The sequence below is a fragment of the Entelurus aequoreus genome, linkage group LG16 (assembly GCF_033978785.1).
Source record: "Entelurus aequoreus isolate RoL-2023_Sb linkage group LG16, RoL_Eaeq_v1.1, whole genome shotgun sequence".
Lineage (NCBI taxonomy): Eukaryota > Metazoa > Chordata > Actinopteri > Syngnathiformes > Syngnathidae > Entelurus > Entelurus aequoreus.
The window spans coordinates 46,463,847-46,489,500 of record NC_084746.1 but is presented as its reverse complement, the minus strand read 5'-3'; the positions used below and the strand labels follow the sequence as shown (position 1 = coordinate 46,489,500).

The 25,654-nt window shown below is 40.0% G+C and overlaps 1 protein-coding gene across 1 annotated transcript in view; it reads right to left on the bottom strand.

Annotated features, from left to right (window-relative positions):
* Positions 1 to 25,654, bottom strand: part of cntnap3 (contactin associated protein family member 3) — a 239,670-nt gene that overhangs the window by 93,244 nt on the left and 120,772 nt on the right. Inside the window, exons 6-7 of the mRNA XM_062023123.1 lie at positions 4,642 to 4,817; positions 4,421 to 4,552 (exon numbers count right to left, since the gene is read on the bottom strand). Of these exons, the coding sequence (XP_061879107.1) occupies positions 4,421 to 4,552; positions 4,642 to 4,817 (308 nt within the window). The remainder of the gene's footprint in view (positions 1 to 4,420; positions 4,553 to 4,641; positions 4,818 to 25,654) is intronic.

The following is a 25,654-nucleotide window of genomic DNA, read 5'->3' as shown; positions in this document are numbered from 1 at the left end:
TATTTTTGGTTCATTTAATAGTTCAAACAAATTTACATTATTGCAATCAGTTGATAAAACATTGTCTTTTACAATTATAAAGCTTTTTACAAAAATCTACTATTCTGCTTGCATGTCAGCAGACTGAGGTGGATCCTGCTGAAATCTTATGTATTGAATGAATAGAGAATCCTTTTAAATCGGGAAAATATCGTTTTTGAATCGAGAATCGCGTTGAATCGAAAAAAATCGATTTTCAATCGAATCGTGACCCCAAGAATCGATATTGAATCAAATCGTGGGACACCCAAAGATTCGCAGCCCTAATATATATATATATATATATATAAATTCTCATGCTGGGTTAAAAGCCAGTGAGTAAAAATTGATTTTAATAAGGGTCTTAAAAGTAGCCAAAGAAGGGGCCTGTCTCACATGGAGAGGGAGCTCGTTCCAGAGTTTGGGACCCGCAACAGAGAGGGCCCCCCTCTAAGCTTGCGCTTTGATTTGGGTACCTCCAGGAGCAGCTGATCAGCTGACCTGAGGGACCGGGTGGGGGCATAGAGGTAGGTGGAGCAGCTCAGAGAGGTAAGGTGGGGCAAGACCATGTAAGGATTTAAAAACAAATAAAATAATTTTACACCCAATACACCCAAACTTTCATAGCGAGCTAAAGACTTAAATCTGTAACATATACTTTCTTGACACGAAGCATAGTGGCATACAAGCGTAATAGCTAGCAACCAGTGTATGGGTCATTCATTATCGTACCATTTGCATCCAAAATAATTTTTTTTTAGAAATGCACAATAAAATAAACTTTAAAATATTTTTTTCAATTAAATCAAAGTCCCTGTACATTCATATGATTGCATATTTAATAAACATAATTGAATTATATAATTCAAACTACCTTGAACACTGGAAAAATACAGTTTGTTGCCTGTCTCTGCTTCCTAAAATAAGACCAAGAAATATAAATATTTAGATTATATTTTTTACACATTTGTGTTACGTATTATCTCAACTTTACAGCGTTATCTTGATTTACAAATTTAATTGGTTCTTGAACAGGGTTCATAAAACGAAACGTTTTTATATTGAAGCACATTTCTCCATAAAAAACAATTTAAACATGAATAATAGGTTTCAGTACAGTAAAGTATATATTTTAGTAAATGTTTGTACACTTTGAACACAATCTAAAGCGATGTACAGTACTTTATACCAAACAAACATAAGGTGGTGATGGATCAACTATCGCTTTGCCAAAAAACAACAACAATTATCTGAACCGTCTTAATGACACAACCACTCTGCTTACATGCACGCACACATTGTCACTAGCCCTGTGGCGCACTCACAGTCTGGAACAACAAAACTCCTTAACTTTAACAGCCAGGTCACTACAATCATTAGGAATAAAACAAATTTTAAAAAATTGGATGGAATTCAGTATATTATAATGTTTTTACACAGAGAAAATGTTTGTAGGCTGAAGGATATTTTTCTATTGTAGTTCATAAGTCAAAAATTTTGTTCAATGAAGGATTCGTAAATCGATATTCCACACATCACCCCCTCTGAAAAATGCAGAATGTTCCAGAAGAAATGTTGAATTATCTTTCATATCATCTGCAAAATCTCGGCACAATTACCTAAATACTTTTTTGATGTTCTTTGTTTATTTAAAATAGAACATTTATACTCCGGCTCCCACCTCCAAAAACATGCACCTAGGGATAGATTGGCAACACTAAATGGTCCCTAGAGCTGGCTCAGTGGCCTTGTGGTTAGAGTGTCCGCCCTGAGATCGGTAGGTCGTGAGTTCAAACCCCGGCCGAGTCATACCAAAGACTATAAAAATGGGACCCATTACCTCCCTGCTTGGCTATAGTCAACATGCTATTAGCATGAATACCATGTGGCTTTGTTTCCTGTATTTTCTAATTCTATGCTAAAAAAACAGCTACTGTTACTTTCAGTCCTGTTACTCAAATGTGCCTGATTGTTTGAGAAGTGGTGTAGCTTCGACCATTTTTTTTTCCACTCGGAACCCTACCTCACTGCTCCTGTCTAGCAATTGTAAAGATCCTTCTGCGTGCTCACCTTGTTACGATGTTTACATCTTACAGATAGTCAAGTTTGATCATCTTCTCAGCGCTCTTTCAGAGGCCAAAACCGACCCCGGCGGGGACAATCCAAGGACCTAAAGAAACTATTCAATATCTGCCGTTGTTTGTTTATCAAAGTGTTTTAGATGGGATTATTTGTGGGGATCCCCATTAGCTGCGCTCTTGATAGCATACATATATCGTACATGCTAGCATACACATGTGTTTGTTGTTTATGGGCTAAACGGCAAAATCTAACAGAACAGTCAAAGACAGCCCTAGTATTATCAGATTTAGAGATTCAAAAAGACCAAAATGTAAATTTTAATTTGAAAGAGTTACAACAAGGTTGATTACCTTGCTAATTACCATAAATCATTTTAGAACCAATACCCATTTATCTATAAAACAACTTAATTTTAGAGATGTCCGATAATATCGGCCTGCCCATAAATGCTTTAAAATGTAATATCGGAAATGATCGGTATCGGTTTCAAAAAGTAAAATTAATGACTTTTTAAAACGCCGCTGTACGGAGCGGTACATATCCGGTAAAACACGGACGTCGGCCAGTATACTCTGGACTGAAGCTGTGTGCCTTCATTGTTTTTGTAGCTGTTGTTTTGAGGCATGTTTAAAAAAATTTAAAAAATAATGCACTTTGTGAAAGTCAAAGTATAGTATTTCCCATAGTTGTAGTGGGTATCAGGATTATCTCAGGGAGAGCATGTCCCAAATTCCAAGCTGCTGTTTTGAGGCATGTTTAAAAAAAGAATGCACTTTGTGACTTCAATAATAAATATGGCAGTGCCATGTTGGCATTTTTTTCCATAACTTGAGTTGAAGTTGTTCTCTTATTTTGGAAAACCTTGTTTTTGATTGATTGATTGAAACTTGTATTAGTAGATTGCACAGTACAGTACATATTCCGTACAATTGACCAGTTGGGAAGTTGGGAGAGTGGCCGTGCCAGCAATCTGAGGGTTGCTGGTTCAATCCCCACCTTCTACCATCCTAGTCAAGTCCGTTGTGTCCTTGAGCAAGACACTTCACCCTTGCTCCTGATGGGCCTGGTTAGCGCAGTGCATGGCAGCTCCCGCCATCAGTGTGTGAATGTGTGAATGTGTGTGTGTGAATGGGTGAATGTGGAAATAGTGTCAAAGCGTGTTGAGTTCCTTAAAAATGTAGAAAAGCGCTATACAAGTATAACCCATTTACCATTTACTAAATAGTAACACCTGAATAAGTTTTTCAAGTTGTTTAAGTCGGGGTCCACGATAATCAATTCATGGTAAAGTTACATTGTTTAATGCATCCAGCGGGGCATCACAACAAAGTTAGGCATTATAATGTGTTAATTCCACGACTGTATATATCGGTATCGGTTGATATCGGAACCGGTAATTAAGAGTTGGACAATATCGGAATATCGGATTCCAGCAAAAAAGCCATTATCAGACATCTCTACTTAATTTCACTGACAATATTTTTTTTATTTCACCGCTAACTACGCCTTAGACCAGTGGTCCCCAACCTTTTTGTAGCTGGGGACCGGTCAACGCTTGAAAATTTGTCCCACGGACCAGGGGGGGGGATTTTTTTTTTTTTTTTTTTTCATAAAGAAATACAATCATGTGTGCTTACGGACTGTATTGATCTATATTGATATATAATGTATATATTGTGTTTTATATGTTGATTTAATTAAAAAAAATTAAAAAATTAAACTTTTTTTTTTTTCTTTCCACGGACCGGTGGTTGGGGACCACTGCCTTGGACTAGCGTCAGTTAATACTGCAGCTATAAAGGAGCCAGATGTTTACATTTTAAAGCCAGCTACAATGAATTACTTGCAGCAACATGTTAGGATTTAATAGCTAGTGACGCATTAAACAAACTCCATTTCAAAGCTTAATTACCAGCAATGTGTTTGGCTAAAGTAGCCAGCGACAGATAAATGAGCGCCTCGCCATAGCTAGCTGCGGCAACTTCATTACCAATTAGCTGCTATCCTACTAATTAAGTCATTTAATTACTTGGTTACTTCCCAGAAATGTACTTAATGCAATCTCTTATATGTTACACTTTACGTCTTTGAAGTTGTGTTGCATTATTGAGTAGCTGCTTGGAAGCTTGCTGTAGTGTGGTCTCCAGACCAACCTTTAATGAAAAACAATACATAAAGAGTCTTCCGTTCCTTTGTTTACTCTCTAATTAGAAAATGTCCATCTGGGGCCGATAAGACCAAACATGAAGGTCAACTTCTCATAATTGTCAAAGCGTGTGACACTTGACCTTATTAGGGAATGCGATGCGCATCGACTCACCGTCATCGTCACTTGATGGTCGCCGCGTCTGGCCAGTTCGATCAGGTTCTGGTCATTGTACTCAAGGTTCTCCAGGCAACCTTCGAACATCCTACTGGGGGGGTCAGGTTTGGGCAGCACCCCCACACTCAGCTGCAAGACATCAGGACAAATAAACAAGTTCAACAGTGAGAATAAAGCGTGCTAAGATTGACAGATGACGCCGATGCTTCTGCAAGCACCTGCTGGATGTGCCAGTCGTCAAAAGTCGGCGGCAGATCCACCGTCTCTGTGTGCTGGTCCACGGTCAGATTGCACCGAGTGCCGTGACACTCTATGGCCACTAGGTGCCACTGCTGGTCGTCCAACAGGCTGCCCAGCGAGGCCAGGCGACGTGGTCCGGGGAAGGAAGTCCAGGCTGGAAAAAGGATGTTGCATTAGGATCAAATCTAGGCAGCGGACCACCTGAACCAGCAGAGGGTGCTGTGGTGAAAAAAGCCTGTAGTTTTTTATCGTTACTTTGGGCCTGATGTACTAAAAGTTTGTGTGTACTAAAACATGCGTAAACTTGATAGCACACACAAAACTAATTTACAAAACTTGTGCAGAGAGTATTGCGTCTCTTGGGTGAGCAGAATAAGGAGCGCAATTCATTCAGCGCGTCTGTCTTCATGGATACCTCAAATATACACTACCGTTCAAAAGTTTGGGGTCACCCAAACAATTTTGTGGTATAGCCTTCATTTCTAAGAACAATAATAGACTGTCGCGTTTCAGATTAAAGTTCTCTTTTTCTGGCCATTTTGAGCATTTAATTGAGCCCACAAATGTGATGCTCCAGAAACTCAATCTGCTCAAAGGAAGGTCAGTTTTGTAGCTTCTGTAACGAGCTAAACTGTTTTCAGATGTGTGAACATGATTGCACAAGGGTTTTCTAATCATCAATTAGCCTTCTGAGCCAATGAGCAAACACATTGTACCATTAGAACACTGGAGTGATAGTTGCTGGAAATGGGCCTCTGTACACCTATGTAGATATTGCACCAAAAACCAGACATTTGCAGCTAGAATAGTCATTTACCACATTAGCAATGTACAGAGTGTATTTCTTTAAAGTTAAGACTAGTTTAAAGTTATCTTCATTGAAAAATAAGGACATTTTAATGTGACCCCAAACTTTTGAACGGTAGTGCATGATTATCATCACAATCACATCCATCCATACATCCATCTTCTTAGTTTATCCAAAGTCGGGTCGAGAGGGCAGCATCCCAAGCAGAGAAGCCCAGATTTCCCTTTCCCCAGCTACTTCGTCCAGCTCCTCCCGGGGGGATCCCGAGGCATTCCCAGGCCAGCTGTGAGACATAGTCTCCAGTGGTCTCTAGTGGTCTCCTACCGGTCCGACGTGCCCTAAACATCTCCCCAGGGAGGCGTTGGGGGGCATTTTGACCAGATGCCCTGACTGTACCTAGAAATTCTGTCCATATAAGTTGTAAACAGGATCGGTGACGAAGGGCAGCCCTGGCGGACTCCAACCCTTACTGGAAACAGGTCCGACTTACTTCCAGCATTGCGGACCAAGCTCTGACACTGATCATACAAGGAGTGGACCGCCACAATCAGGCGCTCCGATACCCCATACTTTCTGAACATTCTCCACAGGACTTCCCAAGGGACACGGTCAAATCCCTTCTCTAAGTCCACAAAACACATGTAGACTGGTTGGACAAACTCCCATGCACCATCAAGGATCCTGCCGAGAGTATAGAGTTGGTCCACAGTTCCACAACCAGGACGAAAACCATACTGCTTCCCCTGAATCCGAGGTTAAACTGTCCGGCCTCTTCTCCATGTATATATACACAAACCCCAAAACCAGTGAAGTTGGCACGTTGTGTAAATCATAAATAAAAACAAAATACAATGACTTGCAAATCCTTTTCAACTTAAATTCAATTGAATAGACTGCAAAGACAATATACTCAACGTTCAAACTGGAAAACTGTTATTTTTTGCAAATATTAGCTCATTTAGAATTTGATGCCTGAAACATGTTTCAAAAAAGACTGATAAAGTTGAGGAATGCTCATCAAACACTTATTTGGGACATCCCACAGGTGAACAGGCTAATTGGGAACAGGTGGGTGCCATGATTGGGTATAAAAGCAGCTTGCATGAAATGCTCAGTCATTCACAAACAAGGATGGGGCGAGGGTCACCACTTTGTCAACAAATGCGTGAGCAAATTGTCCAACAGTTTAAGAACGACATTTCTTAACGAGCTATTGCAAGGAATTTAGGGATTTCACCATATCATCAAAATGTTCAGAGAATCTGGAGAAATCACTGCACGTAAGCGATGATATTACAAACCTTCGATCCCTCAGGCGGTACTGCATCAAAAAGCGACATCAGTGTGTAAAGGATATCACCACATGGGCTCAGGAACACTTCAGAAAACCACTGTCAGTAACTACAGCTCGTCGCTACATCTGTAAGTGCAAGTTAAAACTACACTATGCAAAGCAAAAGCCATTTATCAACAACACCCAGAAACGCTGCCGGCTTCGCTGGGCCCGAGCTCATCTAAGATGGACTGATGCAAAGTGTAAAAGTGTTCTGTGGTCTGACGAGTCCACATTTCAAATTGTTTTTGGAAACCATGGACGTCGTGTCTTCCGGACCAAAGAGGAAAAGAACCATCCGGATTGTTATAGGCGCAAAGTTGAAAAGCCAGCATCTGTGATGGTATGGGGGTGTATTAGTGCCCAAGGCATGGGTAACTTACACATCTGTGAAGGCACCATTAATGCTGAAAGGTACGTACAGGTCTAGGAGCAACATATGTTTCCATCCAAGCAACGTTATCATTGACGCCCCTGCTTATTTCAACCAGACAATGCCAAGCCATGTGTTGCTTCATTGTAAAAGATTGCAGGTACTAGACTGGCTTGCCTGTAGTCCAGACCTGTCTCCCATTGTGTGGCGCAATTAAAGACTAAAATACGACAACGGAGACCCCGGACTGTTGAACAACTTAAGCTGTACATCGAGCCAGAATGGGAAATAATTCCAACTGAAAAGCTTCAAAAATTGGTCTCCTCAGTTCCCCAACGTTTACTGAGTGTTGTTAAAAGGAAAGGTCATGTAACACAGTGGTAAAAATGCCCCTGTGCCAATGTGTTGCTGCCATTAAATTCTAAGTTAATGATTATTTGCAAAATAAAAATGAAGTTTCTCAGTTCGAACATTAAATATCTTGTCTTTGCAGTCTATTCAATTGAATATAAGTTTAAATGGATTTGCAAATCATTGTATTCCGTTTTTATTTACGATTTACACAACGTGCCAACTTCACTGGTTTTTGGTTTTGTATTTATTTGACAGGGACAGTATAATTAAACTTTGATGCCCTTAGGTAACCGATGTAAAAGTGCAAAAGACGTCCAGCCACAGGCTAATTTGCAAACCTCGTCCCTGGTTAGGCTTTCGAAGAAAAGTTGAGAAAAGTGAAAAACACAAACAAAACGATTAAGACAAGTACAAAATAAAAATACACCGAGAACCAGTCGTCCGGCACCTTTTCACTCTACAGCTCCCACTGACTGCAGCTAGACTATGGCCTCCAAATATGGCTTTTGGTTTGGCCTTTTAAGTCCTATATCAAATTTTTAATCATTTACAGTCTGAAAATATTTCAGTTGGCTGCATATTTTGCACTTGTTACCTTTGCTGAATGTTCATGGCTCATGGGTGGCATCAGATTCAGCTTCATTGTGGGTCAGTGGATAATGTAAGGGTGAAATGTTGTAGAATATGCTTAAAAAAAACAACACAAAAGACAAAAAAATCTGCGATGTGGCGTAATCTTAATATTTGTTGATATTGCATTGTAGTACAGGATAAATAAAAATGTGGGAGCGTAAGCCTTCCTTCAAGGGACTAAAAACCGCTCATCTACTACAAACCCCGTTTCCATATGAGTTGGGAAATTGTGTTGGATGTAAATATAAACGGAATACAATGATTTGCAAATCCTTTTCAACCCATATTCAATTGAATGCACTACAAAGACAACATATTTGATGTTCAAACTCATAAACTTTTTTTTTTTTTGCAATTAATAATTAACTCAGAATTTCATGGCTGGGAAAGGGCATGTTCACCACTGTGTTACATGGCCTTTCCTTTTAACAACACCCAGTAAACGTTTGGGAACTGAGGAGACACATTTTTTAAGCTTCTCAGGTGGAATTATTTCCCTTTCTTGCTTGATGTACAGCTTAAGTTGTTCAACAGTCCGGGGGTCTCCCTTGTGGTATTTTAGGCTTCATAATGCGCCACACATTTTCAATGGGAGACAGGTCTGGAATACAGGCAGGCCAGTCTAGTACCCGCACTCTTTTACTATGAAGCCACGTTGATGTAACACGTGGCTTGGCGTTGTCTTGCTGAAATAAGCAGGGGCGTCCATGGTAACGTTGCTTGGATGGCAACATATGTTGCTCCAAAACCTGTATGTACCTTTCAGCATTAATGGCGCCTTCACAGATGTGTAAGTTACCCATGTCTTGGGCACTAATACACCCCCATACCATCACAGATGCTGGCTTTTCAACTTTGCGCCTATAACCATCCGGAAGGTTCTTTTCCTCTTTGGTCCGGAGGACACGACGTCCACAGTTTCCAAAAACAATTTGAAATGTGGACTCGTCAGACCACGGAACACTTTTCCACTTTGTATCAGTCCATCTTAGATGAGCTCTGGCCCGGCGAAGCCAACGGCGTTTCTGGGTGTTGTTGTTAAACGGTTTTCGCCTTGCATGGGAGAGTTTTAACTTGCACTTACAGATGTAGCGACCAACTGTAGTAACTGACAGTGGGTTTCTGAAGTGTTCCTGAGCCCATGTGGTGATATCCTTTACACACTGATGTCGCTTGTTGATGCAGTACAGCCTGAGGGATCGAAAGTCACGGGCTTAGCTGCTCACGTGCAGTGATTTCTCCAGATTCTCCGAACCCTTTGATGATATTACGGAGCGTAGATGGTGAAATCCCTAAGTTCCTTGCAATAGCTGGTTGAGAAAGGTTTTTCTTAAACTGTTCAACAATTTGCTCACGCATTTGTTGACAAAGTGGTGACCCTCGCCCCATCCTTGGCGGTATAGCTCGGTTGGTAGAGTGGCCGTGCCATCAACCTGAGGGTTGCAGGTTCGATTCCCGCTTCCGCCATCCTAGTCACTGCCGTTGTGTCCTTGGGCAAGACACTTTACCCACCTGCTCTCAGTGCCACCCACACTGGTTTAAATGTAACTTAGATATTGGGTTTTCACTATGTAAAAGCGCTTTGAGTCACTAGAGAAAAGCGCTATATAAATATAATTCACTTCACTTCACTTCACTTGTTTGTGAATGACTGAGCATTTCATGGAATCTACTTTTATACCCAATCATGGCACCCACCTGTTCCCAATTTGCCTGTTCACCTGTGAGATGTTCCAAATAAGTGTTTGATGAGCATTCCTCAACTTTATCAGTATTTATTGCCACCTTTTCCAACTACTTTGTCACGTGTTGCTGGCATCAAATTCTAAAGTTAATGATTATTTGCAAAAAAAAAAAATGTTTATCAATTTGAACATCAAATATGTTGTCTTTGTAGCATATTCAACTGAATATGGGTTGAAAATGATTTGCAAATCATTGTATTCCGTTTATATTTACATCGAACACAATTTCCCAACTCATATGGACTCATATGTACATTTTGTGCATTGCCAACAATACTGTTGTTAGAGGAAGGGGGAAACGCAAAAATTATGCTGGTGTTCTCTCATTTGTCCTCATAAAACGTCTTTGGATCAAAATAAAGTTTGGAAATGGTCCCCATAGTAACTCGTCCAACAAAAGTTTCTCTATTATGATGACAATGTTCTCCCACTAGGAGGTTGAAATCAGGGTTGACTTGTCTCATCATCATGTGGGAAACATCTTCACACTAGAACTTAGAAGATCTGACGCCAAATCTGCGTATCTGCCATCACGCCAAATTCGGGCGAGTGCAGATGAAACTTTGTAAATGATAGATGAGCGTCGGCAGGTCCAAATTAGCGGCTGCAATTCCCCCCGGCGAGGAGCGCCGAGCTCTGCGGGGAAAAGGAACTGTTGCAAGAACCGAATGCAGTCATTAAAAATGTATTAGGTGGTCTGGAGGGAAACGGAGGAGGAGGAAGATGATGGACGAATGTAGCCTCTGAAGGCTCAGGAAAACATTTTCATCAACAAAGAGTGTACACACACACACACACACACACACACACACACACACACACACACACACACACACACACTCACATTCTTGTGTTTGTTACCTTCTCAAGACCTCCGAAAAATGCCTATCTCTTTAGGACCACCATTTTTAGATGTATAAATATTTGTATTTACAACATTAATAATATATACACTACCGTTCAAAAGTTTGGGGTCACCCAAACAATTTTGTGGAATAGCCTTCATTTCTAAGAACAAGAATAGACTGTCGAGTTTCAGATGAAAGTTCTCTTTTTCTGGCCATTTTGAGCGTTTAATTGACCCCACAAATGTGATGCTCCAGAAACTCAATCTGCTCAAAGGAAGGTCAGTTTTGTAGCTTCTGTAACGAGCTAAACTGTTTTCAGATGTGTGAACATGATTGCACAAGGGTTTTCTAATCATCAATTAGCCTTCTGAGCCAATGAGCAAATACATTGTACCATTAGAACACTGGAGTGATAGTTGCTGGAAATGGGCCTCTATACACCTATGTAGATATTGCACCAAAAACCAGACATTTGCAGCTAGAATAGTCATTTACCACATTAGCAATGTATAGATTGTATTTCTTTAAAGTTAAGACTAGTTTAAAGTTATCTTCATTGAAAAGTACAGTGCTTTTCCTTCAAAAATAAGGACATTTCTATGTGACCCCAAACTTTTGAACGGTAGTGTACATACAATGCAAATATAAAACAGCTTGTTGTGAAAAATGAGTTGGAATTTCACAGGAAAAAAGATCACAATTTCACAAGAAAAACTTAGAATTTTGGCAGTATTATAATAAAAGTCGAAATTTTACTCAACGCAAGTCAAAATTTTGCAAAAAAAACTGAACATTTGTGCAATATTATGATAAAAGTTGGAATTTTACTCAACAGTCGAAATTTTACATGAAAAGCTTAACATTTTGACATTTTTATGAAAAGAGTCGTCATTTTACTCGACAAAAGTCACAATTTTATAAGAAAACCACTAATAATCCGAATTTTACTCGGCAAAATTATGACAAAAGTCATAATTTAACTCAAAAAACTTCACTATTTTACAAGAACAACAAAAAATTGGGCAATATTGTGATACAAGTCAGAATTGTATATGACAAATGTCACCATTTTGCATTAAAAAGGAATCATTTTACATAAAAAAGTAATTTTACGAGAAAATATTGCAATATTACAGAAACAGAAAGAATATGAGAAATTGTTCCCAATTTTATAAGAAAAAAGTCGACACATTGTGAGAAAATGACTGCTTTTAGTTAAAAAAAATTGAATTTTTTGTTTGTAATTGGTTTTTAATCTTCATTATTTACTTCAAGTTATTACAGTATGTCTCTACATACATTTTTTTTTAAATTAATTTTGGCCGAAGGGGACACATTTCAATATCTTACACACACTTGTTATTACATATGTTGGCCAGATGGGGAGCACTTCAAATTTTTACACACACTTGTTATTTCATATGTTGAGGGGGAGCACTTTTAAAACCGACACACAGTCAATTTGAAAAATCCCTCCTTTGTGGGACCACCCTCATTTTGATAGATTTCACCACCAGGGGTGCAAATGAGACATTCTCTATTAGATGCAGTGGTTTTCCATATTGGGGCCATGATTTATGTCCTAACTTGTTCACCGCTCCTCATATGGAAGTTACTTTTCCTTGTTGATGTCTCAAGAAGGGTAGAAATACAAGAACACACACACACACACACACACACACACACACACACACACACACACACACACACACACACACACACACACACACACACACACACACACACACACACACACACACACACAGGAGTATGTATGTTTTCAACAACGTATTTACAAGTTAACAATCCTGAAAATATTCACTTTGAAAATTATTTTGTTACTACAGCAAGAGGACAAATAATAAAAACGCTCACTTTTGATTTACACTGTCAGAGAAAATTATTGATTTATACTGGACAAAAATAGCCGCATGCGGCTCTTTAGCGCCACCCTAGTGGCTCCCTTGACCTCTTTCAGAGATGTGTGAAAACGAAAAAAGATGAAGAAAAAAACATGTTTTGTTTAACACAAACCTTCCTGAGTGTTAGAAATCCCACTGTTATACATGCCTGCAAGCACCGTTTGTCCTACTAATTTCGGCAATCCTTGAACTCATCGTAGTTTGTTTACATGTACAACTTTCTCCGATGTTGCCACAGAAAGACGTGTTTCATGCCACTCCTTTGTCTCATTTTGTCCACCAAACGTTGTGCGTGAATGCACAAAGGTGAGCTTTGTTGATTTTTATTGATTTGCTAGATTGCTTATCAGGCATATTTGGTCAATCCATGACCGCAAGCTAATCGATGCTAACATGCTATTTAGGCTAGTTGTATGTACATATTGCATCGTTATGCCTCGTTTGTAGGTATATTTGAGCTCGTTTAATTTCCTTTACTTATGTCCTCTGTGTATTTAATTTATATTTGCATGTTTCTGTATGTAATATTGGCTGCATTTCTGTTTATTGTTTGTGTGCCATGTTGTTCCAGACCACAGCAAACGTTACCCAGCTTGCAAACATTGTAATAAATCCATTAGAAGGAGACAGCCTGCCGTTTCCTTTAACTTGGACACACACATCTATACCTTTGACCATTCTGAGCCAGTAATTTCCAGAACTTATCTCATCCTGTGAGAAGCCTCCATTTTACTAATGATTTACAACGTTGCAAAAATGTGTAGAATAAAAATTTAAATACCAAATTTCTGTCAACGAAGATTTGCGTCAGCCTTTCATAGTAGGCTAATATAGACACTTTTATCATGTGTTGCCTTCATTATACAACTTATATAAGGCTTTTAATTTTTTGCGGCTACAGACAGATTTTTGTATTTTTTTTGGTCAAATATTTGCTCATAACATTTTGGGTTGCCGACCCCTGTACTATACAAATGAGAGGCATGATTTTTAAGGTTTGAGGTTCCGCAGCCTCCGTAGCAGAACCTCGAGGTTCTGTAACAGCTTCTTCCCTCAGGCCGTAAGACTCTTGAACGCATCATAATTATCCCCTCAATTCCCCCCAAAAATGGATTAACTGGCTGGAATATAAAGACAATATAACATACATCCATAAACGTGGAAGCATATGCAAAAGTGCAATACATTTATCTGTACAGTAATCTATTTATTTACCTGTATATCTGCACCTTATTGCTTTTTTATCCTGCACTACCATGAGCTAATGCAACACAATTTCGTTCTTATCTGTACTGTAAAGTTCAAATTTGAATGACAATAAAAAGGAAGTCTAAGTCTAAATCTAATCTAGAATTAACTTTTACCAACTCAGAGGCGATGCGGCAGCTCACCGGCATAGTCTGTCAATAGCTGCGTAAGCAAGTTATCTCTCTATGATCAAGTAGTTCCTTGACGTTAGCGCTAATAATAACAATTGGCAAATATTAGGGATGTCCGATAATGGCTTTTTGCCGATATCCGATATTCCGATATTGTCCAACTCTTAATTACCGATACCGATATCAACCGATACCGATATATACAGTCGTGGAATTAACACATTATTATGCCTAATTTGGACAACCAGGTATGGTGAAGATAAGGTCCTTTTTAGAAAAATTTATAAAATTAGATAAATAAATTAAAAATATTTTCTTGAATAAAAAAGAAAGTAAAACATAAAAACAGTTACATAGAAACTAGTAATTAATGAAAATGAGTAAAATTAACTGTTAAAGGTTAGTACTATTAGTGGACCAGCAGCACGCACAATCATGTGTGCTTACGGACTGTATCCCTTGCAGACTGTATTGATATATATTGATATATAATGTAGGGACCAGAATATTAATAACAGAAAGAAACAACCCTTTTGTGTGAATGAGTGTAAATGGGGGAGGGAGGTTGTTTGGGTTGGTGCACTAATTGTAAGTGTATCTTGTGTTTTTTATGTTGATTTAATAAAAAAATTAATAAAAATAAAAAAACAGATACCGATAATAAAAAAAACGATGCCGACAATTTCCGATATTACATTTTAAAGCATTTATCGGCATCTCTTGCAAATATGTAGGTCACAAGATGTAAATGCAGTATTGTTGGCAGTTTTTGTATGTTTTTTGCAGGGCTTTATTGGCGCAATGGATGACTCCCATTAGCTTCACTGTTAGCCACCTCGTACTTGCCGTATATTACGATACAATGCATACAAAAAGAAAAACATGTGTTCTGGTCTTTCATAGGGATTGTGAATGATAGGCAAAATTATCCCCAAAAATTCAGTACCCCTTTAAAAGACATGAGCAAGAAGCCCAGAAGAAAGTTGCCAAAATGAAAAGGTACTTTTTGCATTCCTGTTTCCTGTCTGTCACATTTCCTGCTGGCCTTTCTGCTGTAATTTGCCTCTTTTTTTGTGCCAAGTGGTCACTCAGACGTTACGTCCAATGGTAAATGGGTTATACTTGTATAGCGCTTTTCTACCTTCAAGGTACTCAAAGCGCTTTAATAATAATAATAATAATAATAATAATAATAATAATAATAATAATACCTGGGATTTATATAGCGCTTGGTGGTGGTAAGCTACTTTCATAGCCACAGCTGCCCTGGGGTAGACTGACGGAAGCGTGGCTGCAATTTGCGCCAACGGCCCCTCCGACCACCACCACCTATCCTTCATCATTCAATTCACCGGTGTGAGTGGCACCGGGGTCAAGGGTGAAGTGTCCCGCCCAAGGACACAACGGCAGCGATTTTTTTTTTTGGACGGTAAGAGGCGGGGAGCGAACTTGCAATCCTCAGGTTTCTGGCATGGTTGCTCTACCCACTACGCCATTCTGCCCGCTTTGACACTATTTCCACATTCACACACACATTCACACACTGATGGCGGGGGCTGCCATGCAAGGCCCTAACCACGACCCATCAGGAGCAAGGGTGAAGTGTCTTGCTCAAGGACACAACGGACGTGACTTGGTTGGTAGAAGGTGGGGTTCAAACCAGGAACCCTCAGGTTGCTGGCACTGCCACTCTCCCGACCGTGCCACGCCGTCCCCAATGTTCTTCTTGTTTCGCTCATATTCGTTACTGTAGTTATTCTTCTGAGTCGCTCCAATTTGGCAATGTTGCGCAACGTAATTAAGTGAATCTGTTATGTAAATTTAATTTAATAAGCTTGTTTTTCTTTCCCTGGAAAAAAACGAGGATGAACAGTAAGTGGTTTGACTAAAAAGTAAGAGGGCACAAGAAAAGAGGACTGACAAAAGCGTACCCGAGAGACTCAAATATGCATTAAAGGCCTACTGAAATGATTTTTTTTAATTTAAACGGGGATAGCAGATCCATTCTATGTGTCATACTTGATCATTTCGCGATATTGCCATATTTTTGCTGAAAGGATTTAGTAGAGAACATCGACGATAAAGTTCGCAACTTTTGCTCGCAGAAAAAAAAAGCCTTGCCTGTACCGGAAGTAGCGTGACGTCACAGGAGCTAGTATTCCTCACAATTCCCCGTTGTTTACAATGGAGCGAGAGATTCGGACCGAGAAAGCGACGATTACCCCATTAATTTGAGCGAGGATGAAAGATTCGTAGATGAGGAACGTTACAGTGAAGGACTTGAGAGGCAGTGATGGACGTATCTTTTTTCGCTCTGACCGTAACTTAGGTACAAGCTGGCTCATTGGATTCCACACACTCTCCTTTTTCTATTGTGGATCACGGATTTGTATTTTAAACCACCTCGGATACTATATCCTCTTGAAAATGAGAGTCGAGCACGCGAAATGGACATTTAAAGTGACTTTTATCTCCACGACAATACATCGGTGACACACTTAGCTACTGAGCTAACGTGATAGCATCGTTCTCAAATGAAGATAGAAACAAAAGACATAAACCCCTGACTGGAAGGATGGACAGAAGATCAACAATACTATTAAACCATGTACATGTAACTACACGGTTAAAAATTCTCAGCCTGGTAAGGCTTAACAATGCTGTTGCTAACGACGCTAAGGCTAATTTAGCAACTTAGCAACCGGACCTCACAGAACTATGATAAAAACATTAGCGCCAGCCAGCCCTCATCTGCTCATCAACAGCCGTGCTCACCTGCGTTCCAGCGATCGACGGCGCGACAAAGGACTTCATCCGTGGGTTTGGCGGCAAGCATCGGCTAGGCGTAGTAAGTAGTCCTTGTTGTGTTGCTGTAAGTATTGTACTTAGCCGCTAATACACCGATCGATCCCACCTACAACGTTCTTCTTTGCAGCCTCCATTGTTCATTAAACAAATTGCAAAAGATTCACCAACACAGATGTCCAGAATACTGTGGAATTTTGTCGAAGAAAACAAGAGGATTTTATATCGGGTCGATGGGGTACAACCACTTCCGTGGATTTTGTGACGTCACGCGCATAAATCATATCCAAAGGAGTTTTTCAACCGGAAGTGTGACGGGAATTTTAAAATTGCACTTTATAAGTTAACCCGGCCGTATTGGCATGTGTTTCAATGTTAAGATTTCATCATTGATGTATAAACTATCAGACTGCGTGGTCGGTAGTAGTGGCTTTCAGTAGGCCTTTAAAGAAACTACATAAGATGATTCCAACAACAATGCAACTTGAAGTGCTGCCTTAGACTAGGGAAAAACATAAATTTTCGGCAAAAAGGGAGAAGATAAAAAGACACAAAGGGTGTTATTGCACATTATGAAATATCAAATATTACTCCCCTAGGTTTCACTTCACAGTGCATGAATTTAATGACGAAAGTATCACACGCAGTTGAAATTAAACAATAAATCAAAGGTTAACATCTGCAAGGAGGTGAGCTTCGTGTGGGGATAATTGGAGCACATCTTTGCATAACATAGGAAGAATATTACATCCATTATTTTTGCATGCACCAGGCAGAAATAATGCAGTAAATAAACACATTTCATTAGGTACGCCAGCACGGTCTAATCAGACGCAACACATCAGAAGGGTGACTTTAGAATTAGTTCTCAGTGTGATGTACTACAGTCGTACATCAATCTGCTTTACTGAGAGCTTTTTCATTTTCTCTCAGTCTCCATTTGTGTGCCAACATTAATAACTATTATTCCAATAAAATAGATTGAATAGAAATGTATTCGTGCCCAGGGGCCGTATTTATCAAGCTTCTTAGAATTACTCCTAAGAAGTCTGCTAAGAGTTGACTTATGAGTAAAGAAATTCTTCGCTGAAAGCTGCACTTAAAAGTTAGTTATCAAGCGTCTTACTCACACTTTCAGCGAAGTGTAGGACTGAATCTTAAGTGTCACACTCAGAGCGGAATTACGACATTACTATGTGCCGTAAACGGTATTTTAGGTGATGTCATTTCTGTGTCCATGGAAATGACCATCCACGGAAGGGAATCCCTTGTCTAAGAATAAAGAAATATCTTAGAAGTATTTAAGTGGACAATGGGAGTGTCGGCAGGGTCCTTGAGGGTGCATGGGAGTTTGCCCAACCAGTCTACATGTGTTTTGTGGACTTGGAGAAGGCATTCGACCGTGTCCCTCGGGAAGTCCTGTGGGGAGTGCTCAGAGAGTATGGGGTATCGGACTGTCTGATTGTGGCGGTCCGCTCCCTGTATGATCAGTGCCAGAGTTTGGTCCGCATTGCCGGCAGTAAGTCGGACACGTTTCCAGTGAGGGTTGGACTCCGCCAAGGCTGCCCTTTGTCACCGATTCTGTTCATAATTTTTATGGACAGAATTTCTAGGCGCAGTCAGGGCGTTGAGGGGATCTGGTTTGGTGGCTGCAGGATTAGGTCTCTGCTTTTTGCAGATGATGTGGTCCTGATGGCTTCATCTGGCCAGGATCTTCAGCTCTCGCTGGATCGGTTCGCAGCTGAGTGTGAAGCGACTGGGATGAGAATCAGCACCTCCAAGTCCGAGTCCATGGTTCTCGCCCGGAAAAGGGTGGAGTGCCATCTCCGGGTTGCGGAGGAGACCCTGCCCCAAGTGGAGGAGTTCAAGTACCTTGGAGTCTTGTTCACGAGTGAGGGAAGAGTGGATCGTGAGATCGACAGGCGGATCGGTGCGGCGTCTTCAGTAATGCGGACGCTGTATCGATCCATTGTGGTGAAGAAGGAGCTGAGCCGGAAGGCAAAGCTCTCAATTTACCGGTCGATCTACGTTCCCATCCTCACCTATGGTCATGAGCTTTGGGCAAGATCATGGGTACAAGCGGCCGAAATGAGTTTCCTCCGCCGGGTGGCTGGGTTCTCCCTTAGAGATAGGGTGAGAAGCTCTGCCATCCGGGGGGAGCTCAAAGTAAAGCCGCTGCTCCTCCACATCTAGAGGAGCCAGTTGAGGTGGTTCGGCCATCTGGTCAGGATGCCACCTGAACGCCTCCCTAGGGAGGTGTTTAGTGCACGTCTGACCGGTAGGAGGCCACGGAGAAGACCCAGGACACGTTGGGAGGACTATGTCTCCCGGCTGGCCTGGGAACGCCTCGGGATCCCCCGGGAAGAGCTGGACGAAGTGGCTGGGGAGAGGGAAGTCTGGGTTTCCCTGCTTAGGCTGCTGCCCCCGCGACCCGACCTCGGATAAGCGGAAGAAGATGGATGGATGCAATGGGAGTGTATATTTTGACAATAAACTACAAAATAATACCAAAACAAACAAACAATATTGGCAATGAATCAAAAATAAATGTGCATTTTCCCAGTGGCGAGATATCGAAAAATTGTGATGACCTTTAGTTCTGCTGTGAAAGCTCCGCTGCGTGATGTTGCTGATGAGATGACGCCCCTTATTAAATCTGTGACAAAAATAATACCCGCTCTGTCTAAACGATACCGTTTGATCAGCTGCTCGTCATCAAACAAAGCCAGGACATCCTTCAGCTCCCTGAACGTTTGCGCACGTCTCTCTCGCCTCAGTGCCATCCCCCGCTGGCAACTCCTAACCACTTAGGACACCTCTGAAGGTCTCTTAAATATCGTGGAGAGTAGGAGTGATTCCTAGACTTAAGAAAGTTGATAAATAGCTTTTATTCTTAAGTTTGAGAGTAGGACTACCGGTAAATTTCGCAAATTCTCAGGACTTAAGTGTAAAATGGCACTCTAAGACGCTTGATAAATACGGCCCCAGATCATGTTTTGTTTAAGTTTAGGATTCCCTTAGTTCTGTTGCAGCACCCCTGTGTTTGTGTTCCTGGTTGCCATGGGTGCTAATTAGGTTCACCTGCCTCTGGTTAGTGGTCGGGACGCTCGCCTGCTCCCGGTCACTAATCAGAGAGCTATTTATTCCTGCCTCTCGCCACACTCTGTCTGGCAGTTTTGTTTGCGACGCGCAACTCTTCTTGTTTTTGGTTCCTGTTTTGGCTAGCCTTTTTGCTAAGCGTTGCCCAAGCTTCCTGTGCCGTGGGCACCTCTTTGTATTTTTGCTGATTTTATTTGAAATAAATCAATCTTCCTACCTGTCCACTGCTTTCAGCGTCCATTTGTATCTTGGGGAAACGACCTGTGCGCAAACATGTGATCCAGACGTAACCGTATTACTCAAAATAACCTATGTTATATTCAACCTACGTATTATTTATTCCCGCATTTATTTATTTATCTCATTATCGACTTACGTAATGATTGCCATTTTTTGAAGAACAATATCATGTTTGTTTTTTTTATTTCATGACGCTGCAACAACTTTCAATGTGACACAAATTAGTCTAATTTAATTAACTGTGAGCTATACTACATTTTCTGTAATGTCATTTTCTTTCCTTATTAGGGTCACAAGTTAGCTACAGTCTATCCCAGCTGACTTCGTTTTATTCGCCCCAACCCCCTCCACATCCCACCCCCGGATTGTAAATAATATAAATAATTCAATGTATATACTCTGATGATTACCGTATTTTCCGCACCATAAGCCGCACCTAAAAACCACAAATTTTCTCAAAAGCTGGCAGTGCGGCTAATAACCCGGTGCGCCTTATATATGGATTAATATTAATATTTATTTTCATAAAGTTTAGGTCTCGCAACTACGGTAAACAGCCGCCATCTTTTTTCCCCTTAGAAGAGGAAGCGCTTCTTCTTCTACGGTAAGCAACCGCCCCCATAGAAGAGGAAGCGCTTCTTCTTCTACTGTAAGCAACCGCCAAGGTGAGCACCCGCCCCCGTAGAAGAAGAAGCGCGCGGATATTACCTTTCATTTCATTTCTGTGTTTCTGTAAAGACCACAAAATGGCTCCTACTAAGAGACACGCGTACAAGGTTCCACTGACTTTTGATATTCCTGTGAACCGCACTGTGGATACAACGGGAGCACGTACGGTGAATATTCGCACCACAGGGAATGAGAAGTCGTCCTTCGCTGTGGTTCTAGCTTGCCATGCTAACGGCCAGAAACTTCCACCCATGGTGATATTCAAAAGGAAGACCTTGCCAAAAGAGAACTTTCCAGCCGGCGTCATCATAAAAGCTAACTCGAAGGGATGGATGGATGAAGAAAAGATGAGCGAGTGGTTGATAGACGTTTACGCGAAGAGACCGGGTGACTTTTTTCACGCAGCGCCGTTCCTGTTGATCTACGACTGCATGCGCGTCCACATCACAGATGGTGTCAAAAAACAAGTGAAGCACACCGAAGAAGAAGAATTCGAGGGATTTGTGGATGAGTAATAACTTCAGAAAGTGAGCTTTAAATGTTTATTTTGTGTGTTGTGTGACACTAACGTATGAGCAACGTTGAGTTATTGATGTTGCTATTGCTCTGCACTATTTTGAGTGTTACTATTTTTGTGATTGCACATTTGCACATTACATTTTGGGAGTGAACAGAGTTGTTAGAACGCTGGTTTGTAATATATTATTAAAGTTTGACTGATCTATCTGACTGTTTTGTTGACATTCCCTTTAGCGCAGCGTAGGTGCGGCTAATAACACGGGGCGGCTAATAGGTAAACAAAGTTTTGAAATATGCCATTCATTGAATGTGCGGCTTATAACACGGGGCGGCTTATGGTGCGGAAAATACGGTAACTTGTGTGATGACTGTATTATGCTGATAGTATATATTTATACCATGAATTGATTAACGTGGACCCCGACTTAAACAAGTTGAAAAACGTATTCGGGTGTTACCATTTAGTGGTCAATTGTACGGAATATGTACTGTTCTGTGCAAACTACTAATAAAAGTTTCAATCAATCAATCAATCAAACCTTGCCAGCCAATCACAGGACACACATGTGCAAACAAACACCTCTACAGACAATTTAAACGAGGGGTTTTCAACATTATCCAGGCTAAGGACCTAAAAACTGATGAAAAGATAGCACGGAGACCCCCTACAATAAATATATATTTTGTATTCAATTGTTTTAAATTAAACTGGTCCTGTTATGCAAAACCATGTTTCCTACCTATTGTTGCCTGTTTTTATGTATTTGGGATCTGCGTAAGTCCCAAAAATTTGAAATCCAAGCATGGAGGCATGGCGAGATATCTATAAAACAATCTCGCCTTCTTTCAGACTTCCTCCAAACGATCCATTTGGAATTTGCCCCATTTCAGCAGATATCTCCATATATGGTAAAGTCTTACCCAAAGAGCTTTGCACGAGTCCGCCAATAAATTCCTTATTTTTTTCTATCCCCTTGTTGTGGGGCAGACTGCCTCGTACATGCACATGCATCCTCCGCTGTTGCCATTTCTAACACAAAGTAGTGTGTAGTTCTAACTGCACTGCAAAAACTGAAATCTAAGTAAGATTAAATATCTCAAATAAGGGTGATATTTGTTTATTTTCTGTCTGATAAGATAATTCTTCTCACTAAGCAGATTGTATGTTAGTGTTTTACTTGTTTTAAGGGTTTTGGTCCTAAATGATCTCAGTAAGATATTACAGCTTGTTGCTGAGATTTGATGACCTATATTGAGTAAAACATGCTTGAAACTAGAATATCAACTGTTGCAAAGCTGTGTCACTAACACTCACAAGTATAAAACTACTTTTTTAAAGTAATAATTTCTTACTTCAAGCATGAAAAAAAAAAATCATGATGCCGAGCGCATATCATTATGTCACGATAATGGCACTAGCATTTACTTAATTTAAGAATATTTTTCAACATATTGAGCAAAGGTCTCTTTTTTTTTTTACCAAAAAAAGTGCACTTGTTATTAGTGAGAATATACTTATTTTAAGGTATTTTCGCCCGATTGTAGCTGTGATAGGGCCTAGAGCCCCCCGCGACCCCTAAGGGAATAAGCGGTAGAAAATGGATGGATGGATGGGTTCATTGAGGTTAGCTAATTTTACTTGTTTTGGAAAGTCTTGACAAGCCACATTTTCTTGTTCTATTGGCAGATCATTTTGCTTAGTTCAAATAAAATACCCCTAATTTTTGTATTTTTTTGTCTTGTTTTTGAACCCTGACTTTTTGCAGTGTGATATCTGTCTGAAGACAGGCTATGGAAGCGCTAAAAACTACAACATGGCTGACGGGGACAAGATACAGTCGAAGTGGAGCCACGTAAATAAGACCGCCCACAAAACAGTGCACATCCTGAGAGGAGGTCAGAAAGTGGTTTGAGGATGGTCTGTAAAACATAATCTATGCAACATTTTGACCAAAGAACCACCATTACATGTTATGTAGACCACAATGAAGTTATCATTGACTGACAGTTTGGTTATGTTTGGGTTTTCCTCTGTGTTTGTGTTCTATTTCCTGTCAGCGCTCTTATTTTGGTTCCAGTTCCTGCACGTCTCCCTGAGCGCTCGTTTCCCTCACCTGTCCTTGATTGGCAGCCTAGCACACCTGGTGGCAATTGCCAATCAGGCTACTATTTATACCTGCCTCGCCCTCCAGTCAGTGCTGGAGGCTTGTATGCTGTAGACTGTTTGCTGTCTCCAGTTTTCCTTGAATCCTGTGTCCTGTTGCCTGTTAAGATTAAGATTAAAGATACCAATGATTGTCACACACACTTGCTTTCCTGGCATCCTGTTTCCTGTTTCCTGGTTCATGACTTGTGTGTACCCTGCGTTTTTGACATTAAAGTCATGTTTTCCTGCATCAAGCCTGCCATCTCTGCATCTTGGGGTTCGTCACCAACAAATCCTGACAGAAGTGTTCTAAATGTACAAAAAAATCATTATATGAACCCTTTAAACCGGTCCGAATGGTACCTTGGTGGGGTCGGTTTATCTCTCTACTGCTTGTGTTTTTTGTCGTGTTACAAAACGGTAAATTTTTAAGATTTAAAAACTTAACATAAACTAAATGCTAGCTAAATATAGGCTCTCAGCCAATCACAGGGAACCTGACAGAGCTTCGTGATTGGTACAGCAGTGATAAGGGCGGGTCTTCCTCATTGGAGTGACAGGTGATTCAACCGGTGCTCTGCCTGAAAGAGCCTTTGTGTTGCTCAATGTGGGCTTTATAATTCTCTGAAGGGAGTCGGAGCTTAAAGAATCATTCCATTCAAAGAGCCATTCAAAAGACTGACTTTTTTTGTTTAGAATTTGTTTTTCAGAAGTTCATGTTACTTGTTTTCATGAAGGAAATGTTTACAGGTAGAAGTTGGGAGATGAGATTTAGATCTGAATTATTCTTATTTTTTACCAACTTATACTCTATTCTATATTTGTGCGAATTGTTCTAAAATATGATCAAAATTTCATTTGGGATGTGTTTTCATTGCAAACATTCCATAAGGTGGCGCCAAGCTTTGACAATGATAGAATCATTTGGAAGTGTGTCTTACCTAAGAAACTTTATGGCACAGTAAAAACTAGGGAGGCGACAGATAACCTTCATGCAATTTAACTTCCCTGGAAAATGTTCCGCACATGATTATTTCAACCATAAAGGAGAAAAATAGCCTACAAATAATATGTCTAAAATACTCTGTTTATAAATATATATATATATATATATATATATATATATATATATATATATATATATATATATATATATATATATATATATATATATGGCTGCAACTAACGATTCATTTGATAATCGATTAATCTGTCGATTATTACTTCGATTAATCGATTAATTATCGCATAAAAGAGACAAACTACATTTCTATCGTTTCCAGTATTTTATTGAAAAAAAACAGCATACTGGCACCATACTTATTTTGATTATTGTTTCTCAGCTGTTTGTACATGTTGAAGTTTATAAATAAAGGTTTATAAAAAATAAAATAAAAAAAAAAAAATTAAATAAAATAAAAAATTAAATAAAATATTGCCTCTGCGCATGCGCATAGCATAGATCCAACGAATCGATTACTAAATTAATCGCCAACTATTTTTATAATCGATTTTAATCGATTTAATCGATTAGTTGTTGCAGCCCTAATATATATATATATATAGCTAAAATAAAAATGAGCACAATATTTAAATGAAGTGAATGCAAAATTGTAATATGTATCGCTCAACTAGGCTACTTAACGAAACAATGAACTAGAAAAGTGCATCCAAATGTTACCTTTTGATTCTGGCTCGTTTTGTGAGGTTTTCAGACAATATGACTCCAGTCCAATAAGATGATGCGCATATGAAAGCAATTAGCCTTTAAAAAAGTCTACCAAACGAATGGTTCGCAACTGTAATTCGGTTCTCAAATGGAGCCGTTCAAAAGACTGGACCCGTGCCCAAATGTCACACCTCTACAGTATTGCTAACTACAAAGATGTCTTATGGCTTCATTTATTCGTTCACTATAGAATGTTGGATTCATTTTAATGTGTATTTAAAGACATTTAAATGTGTGGGAAAATTGCGGCTGGAATATAAAAAAAATATTTAATAGATGAAAAATTTTACGACCCTCCTGCAGTACAGGCCGCGGACGCCCATTTAAGACCTCTGATTTAGGCCATGTCCACATGAAAACGGATAGTTTCAAAAACACATATCTGGGGT